Below are 19,891 nucleotides of genomic sequence, written 5' to 3'. Positions count from 1 at the left end.
CTTACAAAGGTATTATTTGCCTTGATGTTGAAACCAGGTGGAATTCAACTTACTTAATGTTAGAGGCAAGCTTGAAGTACAAAGATGCCTTTGTCTTGCTAGATATGCAAGACAAGAAATTTGGTGTTGAAATGGCCAAAGGTAATGGTAGTGTGCCACTAGAAGAGGATTGGGAATATGCGAGGTCTGTTCTACCATTTTTAAAGATGTTCTATGACTCTACCATGCGCATCTCTGGTACTTCATATGTCACCAGTCATATGTACATGAAGGAGGTGTTTGGAATTGGTAAAAAGATTCGACAATATTCTGAGAGTAGTGATGTGAGCATAAGGTTGATGGCATTGAGGATGAAGGGAAAGTATGACAAATATTGGGGAAATCCTAATGGAATTAATATCTTATTATTGATTGCTGTTGTGCTTGATCCTAGGAGTAAGTTGGATTTTGTTAATTACTTCATTGACTATATATTTGAATCTGATATGGCTAGTCAATTGAAATCAAAATTGTTGTCATCTTTGAAAGCACTTTATGAACAATATCAAGGTGTAGAGGAGGGTTCTCAAAGTAGCCAACAAGAATCACAACTAGATGATGAAGATGATGATCCTCATGGCATGAGTTTCTACCTAAGAGCTACTGGACGTAGAATTGATTATATATCAGAGCTTGATAAATATTTGAGAGAAGATCCTGAACCTTATACAAAGTTAGTTGAGCTTGATGTTTTACATTGGTGGAAAGTCAACTCAACTAGATTTCCTATCCTTGCAAACATGGCTCGCGAGGTGTTAGCCATTCCCATCTCTACTGTAGCATCAGAAAGTGCATTCAGCACAGGCGGAAGGGTGATTAGTCCTTATCGTAGTTGCCTAACGCCTAAAATAGTGGAAGTACTTGTTTGCACCCAAGATTGGTTGAAAGGAACACCTTTCTCTATACTTTTTGATGAGGATCCTAAAGAGCTTGATAAATTTGAGCAAGGTGAGTCTATATTAAAAATCTATATATTTTTTAGTTTATATTTTAAATTTTTGAAAATGATAGAATATTTTATTTTTTTTGTAGAGATAACCTCTCAAGATGAAGTGGGACCTTCAAGTGTTATTCATTTGGATGATTGAAGATGTATTAATTTTTTGATTTTGTTGTTCATGGGAGAACCTACATATTTGAACATACAACTTATAGTTTTATGTTTTTTTTTTTGTTGATTAGAAACCTATATTTGATTTTGTTGGTTTCATTCTGTTTAGTAGTAAAATGTCTGGTTATCATGGTTTTCAAAATTTCAATGCTACTGAGAGATTGGATTATATGTTATAATTATGATTATATGTTTTACCTCTTAAATTAAATTATGATTATATGCTATTCCTTTGACACCTTGGCAATAACCGGGGACAGTCGGTAATGATCAAGGTATCTAAAGACTTGAGATTTTCTATTCCTTTGGGCAGTGAAGCCAACCTTTTGCATTCACAAATCACTAGTTTACGAAGTGATGTGAGGTTGCCTATGCTATCCGGCAATGAAGTTAAGGCGTTGCATTCATAAAGGCATGCAATGCAACTCACGGCAGCATTGGACATGTAGTTTAGAAATGCTGATAAATAATGGTCTATCTTTTCCCCCCTTCTCAGTTTCCCACCAGCTTCTGAGTTTTGGGCAGTCAGAGATTGTAAGTTCCTCCAACGATGGAAAAAATGGTTATTATCTTTGGGGTCCAATGAGGCAGAGAACTTCATTTGCTCCAGATGCAAAATTTCCAAGTTCCCTCTAAGGTTATTGAGATCCGCGAGTTCCCTAAGACCTCCCATCTGGTAGTTCTTGCTGGCCCCAAAAAGTGACATTGTCTGTAGATGACTCAACTTGCCTATCCCACGTGGCATGAATAGTACATTGGGATAGTTTCAACGTCTACTAGTGGAAAAGCTTTGTAATTGAACTAGGAAGCTTCTCTATGTTATTATGGGACAGATCGAGATACCTCAAAAATAGTGCATGAATAGTATAGTTATTAATAAGTGGAAGTTTAGGCACAGTTTAGGCACAGTTTAGGCACAGTTTAGGTTGAGTTTAGGCACAGTTCATGAATAGTTCAGTTTAAAAATAGTGCAGTTCAAAAACAGATTAAGGTGTACAACAGTTCAGTTTAGTTTATATTATAGTTCAGTATAGTTCAGTACAGTACAGTTTAATAGAGTAAAAAACAGTTCAGTTCAGTTCGTCTGAACTAATATTTAGTTTAGTTCAGTTCATGAGAATTATTTTTAAGTTTAGTATAGTTTTTATAAGTTAAGTTCAGTTCAGTTCATTTTGCCCACCCCTAGTTTCAAATCTGAATTCTAGCTAAAAATGCAATTACACGTAGTAAGTACTTTAGGGGAAAAAAAAAGTGCAATGCAGCTTATAGAGACTATACTTGTATTTTATTTTTATTATCAATATTAATATAGATAGATTTACTTGGTTTTTTTTAGGATTTATTTGTGTCTTTTTTACCTGTTTAGAGGAGGAAATTAAGAAGAGAGAAAGGAAAGAGTTAGAAGTTCTATTTAGTTTAAAGAAGGGGATTAAAGATATTTTAGTAAAGCAGAAATAACTTTTTTTTTTTATGCTTTCATATTTTTTTAATGCTTAATATTCTTCTTGTTTAATTCACGTGGATAGAAGAGATTTTAAAATCTAATATTGCCTTTATGTTTCTTTATAATTCTGATTTTATGAAATATAAATAATAATATTTTACATATTATATACAAAATATTTTAAATATATATTCTTCCACTTCTAAAAAATTGAAGTAATTAAACAGCAAAATTTTATACAAGTATCTCTCCATCCCCCCATTTCCAACCAACTTAATGTTGAGTAAGGTCTTCAATTTGAGTTTCTTTGAATGAAAAGAGGTTAAAAAAAAATACTTTACTAAAAGTGATCAATTCAATTTTTTTGACAAAAAATTAGTCATTAGAAAAGTTAATGTTGTTAACTATAGTTTAAGATTTTTATACATAGATTTAGAACAATAATAAATATATAATTTTTGATATAATTATACTAACATAGTCTCATTGTCTTAATAAATAAATTACTTTTAATTGTGATGATTAAAGACTTTATGAGAGAATAAATTAAGAAACGATACAAGATATAACTTTTTTTTGGTAATAATGAAAAGTTTAGATTAAAACAAGGTACAACTTCATATAAGGTAAAGTCAATTTTTTTTTTAAAGATTTTTAACAAAATTACAAATCATTTATTTTATTTCTTGCACAAATTCATATATAAAATACAAAAGAAACCAATTTCAATCTCAATCATAATTAATAGGGGTGAAAAGACTTAATTAGTTGTGTCATTTTTGTAAGTGAAACAAGATATATAAATCTACGTTAACTTGTATCTCATTTTGAATAATAACTCAATTTTTTAATCAATATTAAGTGTAATAAAAAATGTACAAATTTATCATCAAATAATATTTTAGTAATTACATTAAATTTGCAACGTTGCCTACCTTGATAACATGGTAATTGGCAGTTTAATAGTAAACTTTAAAGTGAAGTAGTTTATTAAATAAATAGAAGAGTTTTTTTTTATTTAATTTTAATTTTGAAAGTAAAATTGTTCATATAGTAAATATTAAAATCGATTCATTTTAATTATATTTTTTTTACAACCATTTTATTTTATTTACTAATAAGTTATTAACATCCTTAATTTTTCTGTAGATAGTATTAATCTTAAAAAAAATATTAATTTTAAATTTAATTATTTAGTTTGAACAATGATCAATACAAAATTATTAACAAAATTTATGCAACAGATATATTTAAAGAGGAGAATTATAATAACACCGGTGTAACTTTTATTAAGTGTTACACTGTTCAATAACTTTATATTAAATGCGAATTTTGTAAATCCAACCGTTAAATTGTAAGTTCATGTCTCTTAGATCATATATACAAAATTTTATATTAGTCTAAGATGATTTAATACTTTATTTTTATAAAATAAAATTGACATAATATATTCATTTCAAAATACACTAAAATATGAACAATTTGATCACCTTCAAATTGTTGTTTAATTTTAACAAAATTTGATATACACGTATAAAGTGATATGAACTTTCAATTTAACGGTTGAACTTACAAAATTCACATTTAATATAAAGCTATTGAATAGTGTAACACTTGGTAAAAGTTACACCGGTATAATTATAACCCCTCTCATATTTAAAATGACCATTAGTTATATTTTGTAAGATTATGATTGTTAGGTAAAATTTGGGTTCAATTACGAATGAACTTAAGATGTTTGACTTTATTTACGATACTAAAAATATTAACGCAGAAGCACACATGTGAAGTTTACATGCTAGCTACGTACCCTAAAACAAAATGATTTCCCTCATAGTCTTCAGAGTGAACTATATATACCATTCAAAAAAAAAAAAACGAACTATACTGTCACTCAAGATTTTATAAAATTACATAAATACCTTCTAAATTTTCTATCCTTAAGGTAACTTCTTCAATTATTTAAAAAAAATATTAAAAAAACATATTATATATTACATTAACTCTCCCTTAATTATTTTTAAAATTATTATATATCGTAACTCATTGTAAAAGAGTTATCATAAACGTTAAAAAATTAATTATGATAGTGTAATTGTTTTTAGAAATACTTGCAGAAAAGATTATTCAAACAGCACTAATCGTAATTTACTCTGGTTTTTACATCCATAAATGATCATGAAGGGGAAGAAAAATGACAGAGAATATATATGTGGTCCTTAACACCTAAAAGAAAAGTGATTATACATCAGGTTGAAGAGAGAAAGCAATGAAGCATAGCATTTTGTTTCTATGGATCAATCTCTCGAAAGCTCTGAAAATCCGTTTCTCGGTCTTCATCTTCACACAACCAAGTGAGGAGGTCTTCATGATCGAAGTGCACCATGCTTTCCCAGTCCCAGTTATCATCGTCCAAGCCCGAAGCCACGGAGGAGGAAGAACGTAACTCCCCAATAATTTTGTTGGCACACGTGTCGTCACCACTTTGAATATTCCGAACCACATCATTGCTACCAAAAAAGGCCAAAGCCCCACTTGGTTCCTTCCAGCAATTGTCCATCATGATATCATTAACAAGATGTACAGCTTCCTCACAAAGGTTTTGTTCTTGAGTTGCAAGATTTTGTTGGTGATGGGCACTAATATTGGTGGGGAAATTGTGGGTCTCAAGTGGTTGGTTGTTATGAGTAGAGTGAATTTGTTTGTGGGCATAGGATTTGTTCTTCTTCATGGCCCATCGACTGGTCCTACCACGTTTCCGGCTGGGGGGTAGGGTACCGGTGATGAAGTCTTTATTACTTGTCCCGCCGCGGAAGCTGTAGATTTTTCTGCTCAAGTGAGAGTTCCAATAGTTTTTTATCTCGTTGTCTGTTCTTCCAGCCAAGTGACTTGCTATCAACGACCACCTGACAAGTTACCAAATCAACAACTATATACATATCATTATGTGCCACCACGTCCTTTTCTTTTTATTCTTTACCTTCTGTTTATGTCTAAATGATAACATCTATATTAAAAATATAAATATATCAAGGTAATATATTCTACCATCATTATTATTCTAAAATTTATAATTATTGCTTTTTAAGTCTTAAACTAGAGATGGAAGCATTCTAGCTTAAGACACAAATATAATGGAAGCATCTATTATATTTGTTTGGCCATTGTATTTGGGTTATTAGAATAGAAATTTAGAAAGAATAAGTATTAAAGCATGAATCATAGAATGTTAATTACATTTAGGAGTAATTAGAGTTTCATTTGGGTCACATGTTTTGTGCTAAAGGTGACTGCACATGTGTACATTCAAATGAACCCTAAATTACCTCTAAATGCAATTAAGAATCTAGGGCTGCACATGGCTTAGAATAAGTGGATGTCCAATTTGAATTCAAATTCAAATTTGAATTCAAAATTGGCGCCACTTTTAGTGCACATGGGTTGGCTCCTTGATCCGTGGCTTTATATACTTGAATCCTTCATTATTGTAAACATTATTGATGAATAAGAATTCTGAACATTTTTTAGCCAATTCTTCTCAAGAGCCACCGTGAGCTTTCTTCTAGCCTTAGGGAACCCTACTTGTTTTCTACCATTGAAGTGAGCAATCCTTTGTGTCTTAAGCTAGGATGCTTCCATCCCTAGTTTAGGCATTCCTAATTCGTCTTCTATATCAATCCAAGCTTCATTCAATCGGTGCAAGTCATCAAGAAGTTGATCCTATGCGTGGTGAAGGAGAGGAGAAGCAAATCTTCCACTTCTTCATGAACTCCACCATCATTTTTTATTTATTTATTTATTATTATTATTATTATTATTATTATTTTCATTTGGGAGATGCCAATCCAATAGCTTATTAAGAAGCAATTCAACCACAATTATACTTAAATTAATGAGATATTAGTTGTTATTTGTTTCTTATATAAAATATTGTAAGAAATGTTATTTAATTAAAAATAATACAAACAATTTTGAATTTTGAGAAAAGGTGCTTTTAATCCTTATTATTTTCATGTCAAAGGTTGTTAAAGATTTGTATTTTTATATTAATTTGTTTTTAAATTTTAATATATATATATATATATATATATATATATATATATATATTCACTCTTGACATTAAATATATAGTAAATAGTATTTTAATTTGTACAATACATATAGATTAATATTTAATTATGAATTAAAATTTATAATAAATTATATATAAATAAATATTATATTTAATATATAAGAATTTATTTGATAATTATATATATAAATTTTTTTTTATTTGGTTCGTCCTTGGAGTATCCAAGGTCGATAGTAGTGACTAATTTAGCACCTCAAAAGGTGGGATAGCTGGTCCCAAGATTTAATGCAGCTGCATACACAAGGCATGATTCGAACCCCTGACCTTATTTAAGCGTGGATCAACTCCTACCGCTAAACCACACGCTTGGAATATATATATATATATATATATATGAAGTTTAAAAAAAAAAAAAAAACTTGCACAGTAGTGATCCAACGGATGCATGAAAGTTTAAAATGTATTTTTTAAATTAAAATTATATGAAAATAATATGTTTTATGGCCTGCATTGTGTGGCTTTGTTGAACAACTGTAGAGAAACCTGATCCAGTGTTTCCGTGATAACAGCCACTAATGCATTAATGCATATGAAAAAGAACTGCAACAGCATTTAAGTTTGGGCATAAGCCCTCACTCCATCATTATTACGGGTTCACCCTGTTATTGTTAGTCCAACCTTTTTAATCAATCAGGAAGAAAACTTTTTTGTTTTTTAATTAAAAATGATATATTATAAAAATGGATGCAACCCAAATTCTCATATTTTGTACTATCTCAATCTCTTCCCTCAATGCTCAATTATTAAGTTAATTCTACTGCTCAAAAGTTAAGAAATGAATAAAAGAAAAATAACTATACATTATTTATATAATAGAATATCAAGTTAATAATTAGAATATAAAAAGTGATTAATAAAATCAAAATTGTTAGTTGATGTGATTTGTAATTTATACTTTTTAATAAAAATTAAGGTTGACTTTTTACCTTAAACATAAAATTGTGATTAATAAAAAGTAGATTATATAATCAAAATTTGTTAGTTTAAGTAATTTTTATGCTGTTTAATCAGGAAGTAAGTATCGATTTTCACCTTAAGCAAAAAGTTGTAGTTGATGAAATTGTAGTTAAAAATATGGCTTTGTTAAAAAAAAAATGTTTTATAAACAGGCAGAACAATCGATAATATTAAAAAAATTAATTTACAATTTTGTTATGATTAACATCAAATAATTAACTCATCATGCTTTATAATTCATGTAAGATCAAAAGAAATCATGAAAAGTTGATATAACTTACTTTATTAAAAAAATTATTAATTTATTATACTTTCAGACCATATTATCCATGATAATTTCTTACACCTTATGGTAAAATTGGTTTTGCTTCCAGTCTACATGATTTTAGTAAAAATATAAATATTTGATTATTAATTATTGTGTAAAATTGATTTTGTCTCTAATCATAGTTTGATTGAAAGTGATAGCGCATAACTTTCATGTTAGATTGAAAAAAATTATACTAAATTTTACATTAAACTTGCTTTTCGAGCTAGATAAAAAAAAATTCCAAACATTAATCAATTTATTTCAAAATTAATTTTATTAATATTTATTCTTTTGGAACCCTTTTCTTTCCTTTCTCTTTAAACTTTTACAAAAATTGTTATTGAAGTCTCTCGTCTCAATTATCTTTCCAAACTAATTAAACATGACATTAATTGATCGATTCAGTAAAGTTATTTTTTCAATAAAATCTGGTCTCTTAATTTTATGCACGAAGTTATAAATATATATATATATATATGTATATGTGTGTTAATATCGAGGATACTGAAAATAAAATGAAGAAGAAATTGTTATATATAATTTTTGAAAATACTTTAGAATATTTAAAAGTAAAAATGTTAGGAATTGTATTTGTAATAAAGTTGGCGCTTTATGTCTGTTTTTATCTTGACTTACATTTTTAATTTTTAAAGTAAGCAAAGGGCGTTGAATCTCATATATGAGCATGTGGACACTAACCTGTTGCCAAACGAAGCATGCAATTTGACGATGGTAGTTTCCTCCTCAACAGAAATGTTCCCACGTTTGAGATCAGCTCTCAAATAGTTAATCCACCTAAGCCTGCAACTCTTCCCACACCTTAGCAGCCCTTAGTTTAGAAGAAAAGCCATGAGATGGGGGTGACATCGATCGCAGTCGACAAAAAGGTACCCAGCTAAGCAAATTAATTAAATACGAACTTTGGTACGTAGTTACCTGCTTTTTTTGGCAATGCCCTCCAAGAACCTTCTCCATTGGCCTGAATGTACTTGGCCAAAATTTCATCCTCCTCCTCTGTCCACCTCCCTTTCTTCAATCCCACTTTCTCACAACAAGGAGCTCTACCCATGTTTGAGCTTCACTACGTGCCACTAGTGCAAATATTATTAGTGCAGGCAAAGGCAACAAATTAAACTAGCCAGTATTGAATCGCGGTGCATATGTGATATACTTAAGAGCAACACAGGATATTAATTAATAAAGGGTAGGGTGGTAGGGAGTAGGGAGGATGAGAAGAAAGTGGGGCTAACGATGGAGATATATCAGTGGTGGTAGAGCGTGCCACGTTCACTGTAACTCAATCATGCAATCGTGGCTTTCCCACCGTCGAGGGACACCGGCCTCGTGACAGGGCATTCCATCTCCTACCTTCATCCACCTATGCATTTCATTTATCCGTTAATTTCTCATTTTTGCTCCTCCCGCTTCTATACTATTACACTATATAACTTGGGATATACTTCTGATAATCAATAAATAACCTACTTCTCCTTGTTTAATTCCATCATTATATTATATAGTGGTCCTTCTTATTTCATTTCATATTTCTAGTAATCTAGATCACTTATTATTTCTGACTCAATTTATTTTGTCTTATGAAAACAACTTATCTCTTATTTATCATTGTGCTCTATTTAGTATATGCATGGGTGCATGATGAACATAATTTCAATTAACGTGTTCGGTTCTGAATAAGTTATTGACAGCCTGGTAAGTAGTAGATCCACATTGGCATGATCACCGTGTGGTTGATTGGGCCAAATACAATCAACATTGGGCCCTAGAGGGTCCATTTTCATAATTGTTATCACTTTAATATTTAAATTTAATGAAATTAAAAAATGTAGTTTATGAATTTGTGATCTTCATTCATATTTTTTTAAGTCTCTATTTATTGACTTAAGTGAAATGTTTTATACATCTGACTTGTTAGGAGTGAAAAAAGGAATTAAACTCACCAAATCAATTGGCCAAACTTGTCAAAAATATGAGATGGATTAATAATTTCATTTACCAACTTGACAAGTTGAAGGCAGGATAGGAGGATTCAATCACCTAGTTCATCTCATCTAATTCTTCGAAATTTTTAACTATTACCAAATAAATTTATATTTAATATATAGATGCATATAACATAAAATATAAGTTGGTATATTTTTCTATTTTTTCTACCTTTTGTAGGTTAATTGGCAAATCCACTAATAAACAAGATGGGTTGTGTTTAGCCTACTTTTGTTAGGGGGTCAATATGTCATGTCTCAGCTATTTTAAGGGAAGTTGTCCTGATTTGCCATCTCATACAGCATGTTAATTACTTATGAAAAGTCATGTGTCCATATAATTCACATATGCAAAGATTATTTTAAAGAGTTTCAGAATTAAGAATTTATATGAAAAGTCATAAGTAATCCGATTTAATCCTTTTTTCTATTTCTTCCCTCGTTGTATTTAACACTCGTTACTATATTAGTATTTTAATTTGGCAAAACTAAAAAATTGCCCATAAATTTGTATTGCATAGTAAACACTGGTATTTTTTCTTGAGATCAAGGTATAACTATAATTTATTTTTCAAAAAAGGTATAACTATAATTTTAAAAAAATAAAATCAAGTGCTCGAAATAGATCAAGGCATAATTAAGTGAGAATTTTTAAAATTAAATTAAAAAATAATATAAAGGATTATAAAAATACTAAAAAAATTGAAATTGTTACAAATATAATATAAAGTAAAATAAATATTTCATTATTTAAAAATGAAATTTAATTTAAATGGTAACATGATAACAATAATTGAATTACCAGTAAGGAAAAGCTTTAGTTAACCATAACTTATAACATATGCATTTTAGCTAATAAAAAGAAAATTCCCTTTAATGTATAAAAATTAATTAATAATTTATTATCATATGTTAATTATTTCATGAATACATCTGATGAGACCAGATTTTGTCGTGGTCCATTTTAAATCAAAATTTTACGACCGAAGAGTACATAAATTTGAAATGTTTTATTTATAAAAATAAAATTGAAGAATTTCAATTACTAAAAATATATTGAATGTATAAAAGTCTTTCAAAAGATATTAAATTATTTTCAATTAGTAGTTTTTTAAATAAGATTTTACATTTAATATATGTATTAGTTTTTATTTCACGACCGATTATGCCAAATTATTATTTCTTAATTATATAATATTTAATAATAATATAAATTATATTTTAATTTTAAACACATTAAAATTCTATGTATTTTAAATCAATACTCGCGTAATGCGAAGATTAACATAGATATTCATTTATTCAAACCAATTTTCTCATTTTTCAAAAACTAATAAGTTAGTATTCAATTGAATTTTTCTACTTGAATACTCACTTTTTTAAAAAATAAATTAAACAACTTTTTATTTTTATCTTAATGTAAAAAATAATTTAATTAACAACTATATTTCGAATATGTAAAAAAAAAAAGAACAATAGTGACCCATGCAAATGCCTATCGTTTTTGAAAACTATAGAATTGGGTCTAGATGTGGGCTTATTGTTTTTACTATTGGACCTTATGGATCATTAACCGGACCAAAAAATAAAGAAAACAGAAAAAAAAAATTCCTTAAGAGGAGAATTTCCAAGACGTTAGGAATTAAGGAAGGTGGTGAAATGGCAAAGCTGACGTGGAGACGCAGGATTGGCTTGAACAAGCAAAGGCTCACGGTGATTGGCCAGTTTTAAAAGGAACACGTTGCAAAAGCAAAGCGTATTGTCGACTCCCATAGTCAAGTCTTGGCGGAATCACTTTCAGGCTCTCTCAGAAAACACCACAATACGAGAACCCATTCCATAAATCAGAAATCATACATCACTAACCACATTTAATTTCTCATCCCAGACCCTAATCCCCAATTTTGATTGCAATTCCAAAGAGATCCAACGAGGGAGCATAGCAGAGCCCTAGAGATCTAAGTCTCTTCATGGCGCATCGAAGAGCGAAGCTGTTGTTCCTTTTATGCGCTCTTTGCTATTCTTTCAACGCCATTGCCGGGTATTCTTTCTCTCTCTTCTTCCAACAATAACGTATCCTCCTGCATTGATTGCATCTTTCTTATATATGTGTATATTTGTTTGAACGTGTTGCAGAAAGAGCTATTATGATATACTTCAACTGTCGAAGGGTGCATCGGACGAGCAGATAAAGAGAGCTTATAGGAAGCTAGCGTTGAAGTATCATCCTGATAAGAATCCGGGCAATGAAGAAGCTAATAAGAAATTTGCTGAGATTAGCAATGGTATATATATCTTTGGTTAATTTGATTTTAATGTCCTCACTCGTTTGAATAAATTCTTCCATAAATGCTTATTATTCTTTGAAGGAGTTAGACGAGAGATCTTCTATGAATGTTTAGTGCATCAGTTGATTTTATATTATAGGAGAAACTCATTTTGTTTTACCATATTATAGGAGAAACTCATTTTGTTTTACCTTATTATAGGAGAAACTCAATTTCCATAAACTCTCTTCGTTATCTACAAGTGTTCAGGAAGAAGTTTATCCAAACTGTCCATGATTTATTGACTATTATAATATTATTACCGTTTGTGTTGGTAATTTTTAAAGGGTTTTTGTCGTTGCTGCTTTTGATTGTTATTACTACCAGCGTATGAAGTGTTGTCGGATAGCGAGAAGCGAGGTATTTATGACAGGTACGGCGAGGAGGGTTTGAAACAGCATGCTGCTGGTGGAGGCAGAGGTGGTGGAATGAACTTCCAAGATATTTTTAGCACGTAAGTATTAACTTTAGCTCTTGCTGGATTAGTTCTTAATCTGTCACCATTGAGACATGGTTTTCTTGTGCTAATTTCTGTTTTTTTTTATTTGACATCTTTGTACATGAATTAGTATGTGAATTGCATCAAAATACTAAGAGTACAGGCATTGGGTCAAAAGAGGCGACTAAGGAAGGCTAAACATATTTTCTATACAATCGTACTAAAATACTCTTAGCAGAACATTTATATGGTTTTTATTGATTTATGGCACAAATCTCAATCTAGCCATTGATTTGTGGGCTAGATTATACAGCCATGAATAGGCAGACAGCTGTGTTTTGGACGTGTGTTCATTCTGCTATAATTATGTGCTAAGCTTTATAGCATGGGATTCTGAGTTTTGTTAAATAAATGACGCTGAAACATAATTGTTTGGTTTAGTTTCTTTGGTGGGGGATCAATGGAGGAAGAAGAGAAAATTGTGAAAGGAGATGACGTGGTTGTTGATTTGGATGCAACACTTGAAGATTTGTACATGGGGGGTTCCTTGAAGGTGAGACCACATTTAGTTCCTGTTCTGATTTCTGAGTAAGTGCATTAATTTTATATATCTGCTGATGTTGTTAGCTTGCCACGTGTCATTTTAGAATTTCAGCTAAATTTTATTCTAAGATATAAAATGGACACAGAATAGGTTCAAGATTGTCAAATTTGTTTTCATGTAACACATGGTAATGTCAAAGTACACTCTTATTAGCTGCATTATTCAGTAGAAGAATTAGGAAGGAGATGATAAACAACTAGGAAGAAGCACTCTAGGAGCTGAGAAGCCGAACTTAATCAAGCCCAGCCTCATGCATTTAGTATTCATTTAAAACTTGAGATCTGATATTCCTTCTCTGACCTATCTTGGATACTTATCATCTGTATTACACAGTTAAATATATTCATCGAGGTAACACTTTAACCACTAATCAGGCACTCAGGCATAGTTAATAGTTGTAAACTATTACTATGGATATCATTTTGTGGAGAAATTTGGTCTGTTATTCAAAGACTAATTTATGCATCAGTGACTTGAAATATGGAATTTGAGTTGGTGATTTTTCTCTTTTTATGACCATTGCATTGTAATTTTCAGGTTTGGAGGGAAAAGAATGTAGTAAAGTCAGCACCTGGGAAAAGACGCTGTAACTGTAGAAATGAGGTTTATCACAAGCAAATTGGGCCGGGCATGTTCCAACAGATGACAGAGCAGGTAAACAGCACGTCTGAGAATTTTGATAGGATACATATTTTTGAATTTTTCTGATTCTCGTCATTTTCTAATGATGTCTATTCTTAAAAAGACACAGATTCCATGCTTCATGACATTTACTTGTACGTTTGTGAAATGTTTACTTATTGCTCATGCTCAAAGTTTCTTTTTCTTTCCTCCTTGTTTGTGTGTTTGGGGTAGAGGATTGTGCAGTTTTTATTTTTTTAATCCTGTTTTCATATGTGGAATTTTTCACTTCTATTTCTGAATTTACCTGTTCAGGTCTGTGAGCAATGTCCCAACGTCAAATACGTGAGGGAGGGGTATTTCATCACTGTTGACATTGAAAAGGGCATGCAAGATGGACAGGTAAACTTTTAAAGTTTATATCTTATGCATGATATCATGTCTTATTACCCATTTTCGTTAAAGCTCTCTACACTGAAATATATCTAAACTTGTACTCTACATCTAAATTGTAAAGTTAAAGTGCTTTGTTTTATAATTCCAATTTTAGTTCTGTTAGAATTGGAACTTGTTCAAAATTCAACACTTTAGTTTGAATTGCGCACAGGATTTAATAAATTCTCTGTTTTGTTTCACTTAAACTGAAGATAAGTTCTTGTAATTTACAAATTATACCTATTTGTACATTTAATTTATTTATTAACTTTAAGATGTTATAAAATCAATACATCAATTATAGTCTCTGTTGCACTAAATAAAGAAGAAAAATCAAACATATTTACTAAATTGTACCCATAGCCATATGCATAAATGTTAAAGTTATTTTTGGTTTTGAAACTATCTACGCTCACCTTGTACATATAATCCTGACTATCAATATGATCAATGGTTCCATGTTATTTAGTGGGTGCATTTGTTGCTAGTTTTTAGTGCTATATATCATGGAACTCGTTGGTATAATGAAAGTTGAAGAAAGTGAAAGGTGGGATAAACACCACCAACAACCACATTGTCTTTCCACTACATGGATTTTACTTGAACCAATTGACATTGTTGTTAATGAGAGAAACCGCTCCATTTTCTCTACTATTTTCCACTTTTCTACTCTACAAGTGTTAGTTTTAATTAAATGATGTACATGAATGGTGATTGAAGGAAGCCGGCTGAATATTTATTTTTTCAAATTTAAAATTGAGACAATTGAAGCCCTATGGAGTTATAAGTTTTTGTCCTTTCACAGGAGGTGCTATTTTATGAGGATGGTGAGCCCATAATTGATGGAGAATCTGGAGATTTAAGGGTTAGTAACTCGTCACTTCCTGTATGCATGTTATTATGTGTGCAATGTGCTGACAATTAATATACTTAAACAGTTTCGTATCCGTACTGCACCTCATGAACTCTTCAGAAGAGAAGGCAATAACTTGCACACTACAGTCACTATAACTCTGGTAAGTATTGTTTTTGTTGATATGCATGTTAAATATATTAAATATTCAAATGCCTGAGTTTTACTTTACCTTTGCTGTTTTGGACATGATGAAAGTAGTAACTACTGTTCGACTTCTCTCTCTGATATTGGCAATTGGCATCCTTAAAATTCCGGGCATTGTAATATTAACTTTAATCTTCTTCAGGTTCAAGCCCTTGTTGGTTTTGAGAAGACCATTAAACACCTAGATGAGCATCTTGTCGACATAAGCACAAAGGTGAGTATAAAATATCATCCTTGCTTCAGATCAGATCTCAATTAGTGTTGATGTGTGTTTTTGTGAGGAACACAGTTGACTGACTTCTTTTGACCCCTTAGGAAATCACAAAGCCAAAGCAGGTGAGGAAGTTCAAAGGGGAGGGTATGCCATTGCATATGAGCACCAAGAAAGGAGATCTTTACGTCACTTTTGAGGTTCTATTTCCCACGTCACTAACCGAGGAGCAGAAAACAAAGATAAAAGCAATTCTTGGTTAGAATACAAACAAGATACATGTTATTTCGCCCATTATGTCCTCAATGTAACATGGTTAGATGGTTATAGTAAACGCATACCTTGGGCTTTCTGTCCATGCCCTTTTTGTTAGTTGACAAATAGATGCCTTTTCCCGTTCATAATGATGCGCATCTTGTAATCTTTGCCGTCCTCTTAATTTCATTGTATTATTGACGGTGCTATTTTGACACAAGGAAAATGACATTAGCTGAAGAAAAAGAATTCTTCCATTGTTTTGTACCGTGTCTGAAATCGTTCATCTTGTGAACTGGACTAGATTGCTTGTCTCCTTCGTGTTTTTGATCATCATTCAATGGTAGTTGACACTAACTTATGATGAGTTAATCCTCGGAGATTAATGAGGTGCTGTCTCTTTGATAATGCTGTCAAACTTAGGATTATCTTACTGAAGTTGATGCATTTGTAGCTGCGGAAACGTTGAAAATAATGCATATGGACCATAACCGTTGAGAGCTACCTGCCTTCAATAAAAACTTTCATTTCTATATTCAAGGCTGATATGCTCAAGCGATATGTTTATTGTTTATTATTGCAAGCTCACTATGATGGTCACGTGCCTTGTGTTTGTCTGAGTGCATCACCTAGATATTGAGTGGTTTGTTATTAATCAAGGCTTCATAATATTGTTATTATCGTATTAGACGTATTTTAATGATTGATTTAAATCAATGATCGAAGTTAAACCTGGGATTACTAAATCGATCGTGTTAGAGCTAAAGAAAGAGACCGACCGTTGTAGTCTAGTAGACACGTTAAGGGAGCGCTTGAAAGAGTTTATTTATAATTTGTTTAAAGTTATGATATCAATATTTGTAGCGTTTGAGAGAACTGGTAAAATAATTTATATGAAAATAGTTTAATCATGTTTCTTATTTGATTATAAAACCGCCAAATGTTTATTTACTAAGCATTTAAGTTACTTATTCAAATACAAACAAGGATAAGCAGTACATTTACTTCTCACAATTATTTTTATACATAAAAAAAAATTAAAATAAAAACTTAAAAAAAGCCAATTACATTCATGTGAAAAATATCACTTAACATTAAAAAAAAAGAGTGATAAAAGACATTTCGTTAAAAAAAAATTCAAAATCTTACAAATGGAAGATAAATCTCGATCACAAGTTATAGTTAATTTGTACAATTACTATCTATAAATCAAATTTATGGAGAGTTGATTATTGGTTGTAAAACCTGACATTGCAAATAATTATTTGTTTTAGATTAGATGATCGTTTTGTATTTCCTTGTTGACAAGGAAATGTATATTTTATTCATGTGTCATGATTGATTGCCATTGCAATCTTATGTAAGGCATATTCCTACACCTCTTTGGTGGACGATTAATATATTTTTGTAATAAAGGCATGGTGGAAAAGATTGTATGTTACCGTTTTGCTTGCTCATTTTTCTTGTTTCTGGCAACGTTGTTGTTTTGCAAATTTCCGACATTCCAAAAGCAAACACCACCTCAAATATGGTCACCTTAACAATGCAATAGACTTAAATGTCGAATGTCGATGCTAAAGGGAGAGCCTGGGTCACACGTTTCACAAGACCCTTTAGTACCTTAAACCTCAATTAGAATTTAGATGTGAGTAGGGTGGGTATGGGCTGATTTAGGTCCAAAAAGCCCAATCCACCAAACGTAGAACATAATATGGCCTATATTAAACCGTTTGGATTGCGGTGTTAATCAAGTTCGGATTGGATGGAGTGGGTTGATTCATACATGGGCCAATATTAAACCAGTCAATTTTTATCATCAATTTTTACTTGGATCGTAAAAAAAACAAAATGATGCGGATTGAATATTATCTATAATATATATAAGAAAATACAATACCTCTATTTGATTTTTACATTTTTTAGATATTTTTTTTATTATATATTATTTTTTCTACCATCATACTTTTAAAGATAAAATAGAAGAAAAAAAATAATTATCCATTTTTTCAATAATGATTATACTTTTATTTTGTAACCACTTTTTTCTTTAATTTTATTTAAAATTATTTTTCTTTTTTTAATTATATATTATCTCACTTAATTTATATTTTATATTTTCTATTATTTTTAAATAAAACGTCTAAAGACATAAAATGTCTCGTTAAAAAAATGAATGTAATTTAACAAAATAAAAGGAACATTAGGATAATAAAAAAATTTATAAAAAAAAAAAAAAAAACGCTGTAGAAAAGCATAGCAAGATTTTTTTTTCACTGAGGTAGCATGATACCATACCACATACCAGTAAAGATAACGCCACGCGCGCATATTGGTACTGTGTACTAAAAGTCAAAGATAATCACTGCCTCTGTCATGTTTAGGTTGACTATTAATTTGCTTCGACCATAAATTAAACTCTGACCAGTGTTTCTTAACTGTATAAACTAACTTCATAAGAACCTTGATAATTATAAAATGAATGATTTTAATTTTATTTTCTCAATAGTATGATTATTTAAAGGGCTAAATATTGTTTTCACTCTAAAACTTCACTCTATTCGATTTTAATTTCTTAAAGAAAAATCATTTTAGTCATTCAAATTTATATAATATTTGTTTTTAATCACTGATAACTTGTGTAGTTGAAATAGGTCAATTTAACATCCAAAACATCATTAGTTTATTTACATGAAAATTTTTAATTTAAAATAATAATTATATTTTTATTGCAAATAATTATAGAGATCTCAAAAGGCTAACTACAATCATGTTGAAAAAATATATTTAAATAAACTAACCTTTAATTTAAGACTCATAAAAAAAATTATAAAAAAAATTATCCTTTCTATTTATATCTAAAAATTAATTTAGTTTCTGTTAATTAATATTTTATTTTTTATAAGAATATAAATGGGTTAAGTTCAACTAATCTGTTAAGTGAAAACAAGTTAGATACATTGACCTTCCGTATTTGAGGATGCCAGGATAGGTTGGCAGTCAACAGACCAGATTGCCAAAAAAAACAAAAATATATTTATTTTAAGTACTTTTCTTAATATATATTTTCAATATTTAAAAGATTTACATAAATTAATACAGTTAAATGATAAAATAAATATCAATTATAATAGATTTGATTAGATTTGTTGCAAACAAATTTCAAATTTGTTTCCTTATACAATAAATATATCATTATAATAGTAGTAGTTCTTTCAAAATATTTGCTGCACAAAAAATATTAAATCACATATAATATAATAAAATAAATTACTTAAGTTTAATATTAAAAATATATAAAACAAATAGGTAGACTAGCAGACTAACTCTATTTAGCCTGTCATTTGGTATGTCAGGTTAGATGAGATGGATCGAGCAAGCTAGAAATATCTAACCTAATCCATCTTTTATTTGCAGACTAATAGACTAATCTATAAATCAAGGCCCATTTTACCATCATATAATTAAGTATTATAACTTTTAGAACCTCATAAGATTAGAACATGTCTAGCTTTATTGGATTCTTTTGAAAATTTTATTTTGATTTTTTTTATAAGGCCTTGTTTAATTTTTTACCAATATTTTAGTATGTGTGTTGGATAAAATAAATATTTATTATATATAACTAAAATTTATACTAAATTATATAAATAAATAAATATTATGTTTGAATATATAAATTATACTTATATTTTATATAAATAGATAATTTTAACATATCAATTATAGTTTAGATTTATGATAAATAATTTATATTATAACATAATATTATTTTAGTTATTAATAATTATTTTAAAATATTAAATTTAATTTATAAATAACTATGATAAGTAAAAATCAAATTTTATAAGATGTTAAAAAATTTTCCTCTGATGAAAAACAAATTGAAACTCCACTTTAGCCTTTTAATTTTCCACATTACACGTTTATCACTAGTTTTTAAAATTGA

General features: G+C 29.8%; 2 protein-coding genes across 2 annotated transcripts; one reads left to right on the top strand and one right to left on the bottom strand.

Moving 5' to 3' along the window:
- Nucleotides 1-4,641: 4,641 nt before the first annotated feature.
- LOC109814765 (transcription factor MYB12) lies at nt 4,642-9,469 on the bottom strand. Its single transcript, XM_020379274.3, has 3 exons — nt 8,930-9,469; nt 8,693-8,822; nt 4,642-5,500 (listed from the first exon to the last, which is right to left on the bottom strand). Exons 1-3 carry the CDS (start codon nt 9,060-9,062, stop codon nt 4,885-4,887), a joined length of 879 nt encoding a protein of 292 aa, XP_020234863.1. The 5' UTR covers nt 9,063-9,469; the 3' UTR covers nt 4,642-4,884.
- A 2,285-nt stretch (nt 9,470-11,754) lies between these two features.
- On the top strand, nt 11,755-16,202 carry ATERDJ3B (DNAJ heat shock family protein). The gene is made up of 10 exons (XM_020379270.3): nt 11,755-12,034; nt 12,130-12,278; nt 12,648-12,774; nt 13,201-13,312; nt 13,901-14,017; nt 14,300-14,386; nt 15,225-15,284; nt 15,358-15,435; nt 15,622-15,693; nt 15,795-16,202. The coding sequence occupies exons 1-10, from the start codon at nt 11,964-11,966 to the stop codon at nt 15,951-15,953; spliced, it is 1,032 nt and encodes a 343-aa protein (XP_020234859.1). The 5' UTR covers nt 11,755-11,963; the 3' UTR covers nt 15,954-16,202.
- Nucleotides 16,203-19,891: the final 3,689 nt, after the last annotated feature.

The sequence above is a fragment of the Cajanus cajan genome, chromosome 6 (assembly GCF_000230855.2).
Source record: "Cajanus cajan strain Asha chromosome 6, NIPB_CcT2T_4, whole genome shotgun sequence".
Classification (NCBI taxonomy): Eukaryota; Viridiplantae; Streptophyta; class Magnoliopsida; order Fabales; family Fabaceae; genus Cajanus; species Cajanus cajan.
This window is presented reverse-complemented; position numbering and strand designations above follow the sequence as displayed.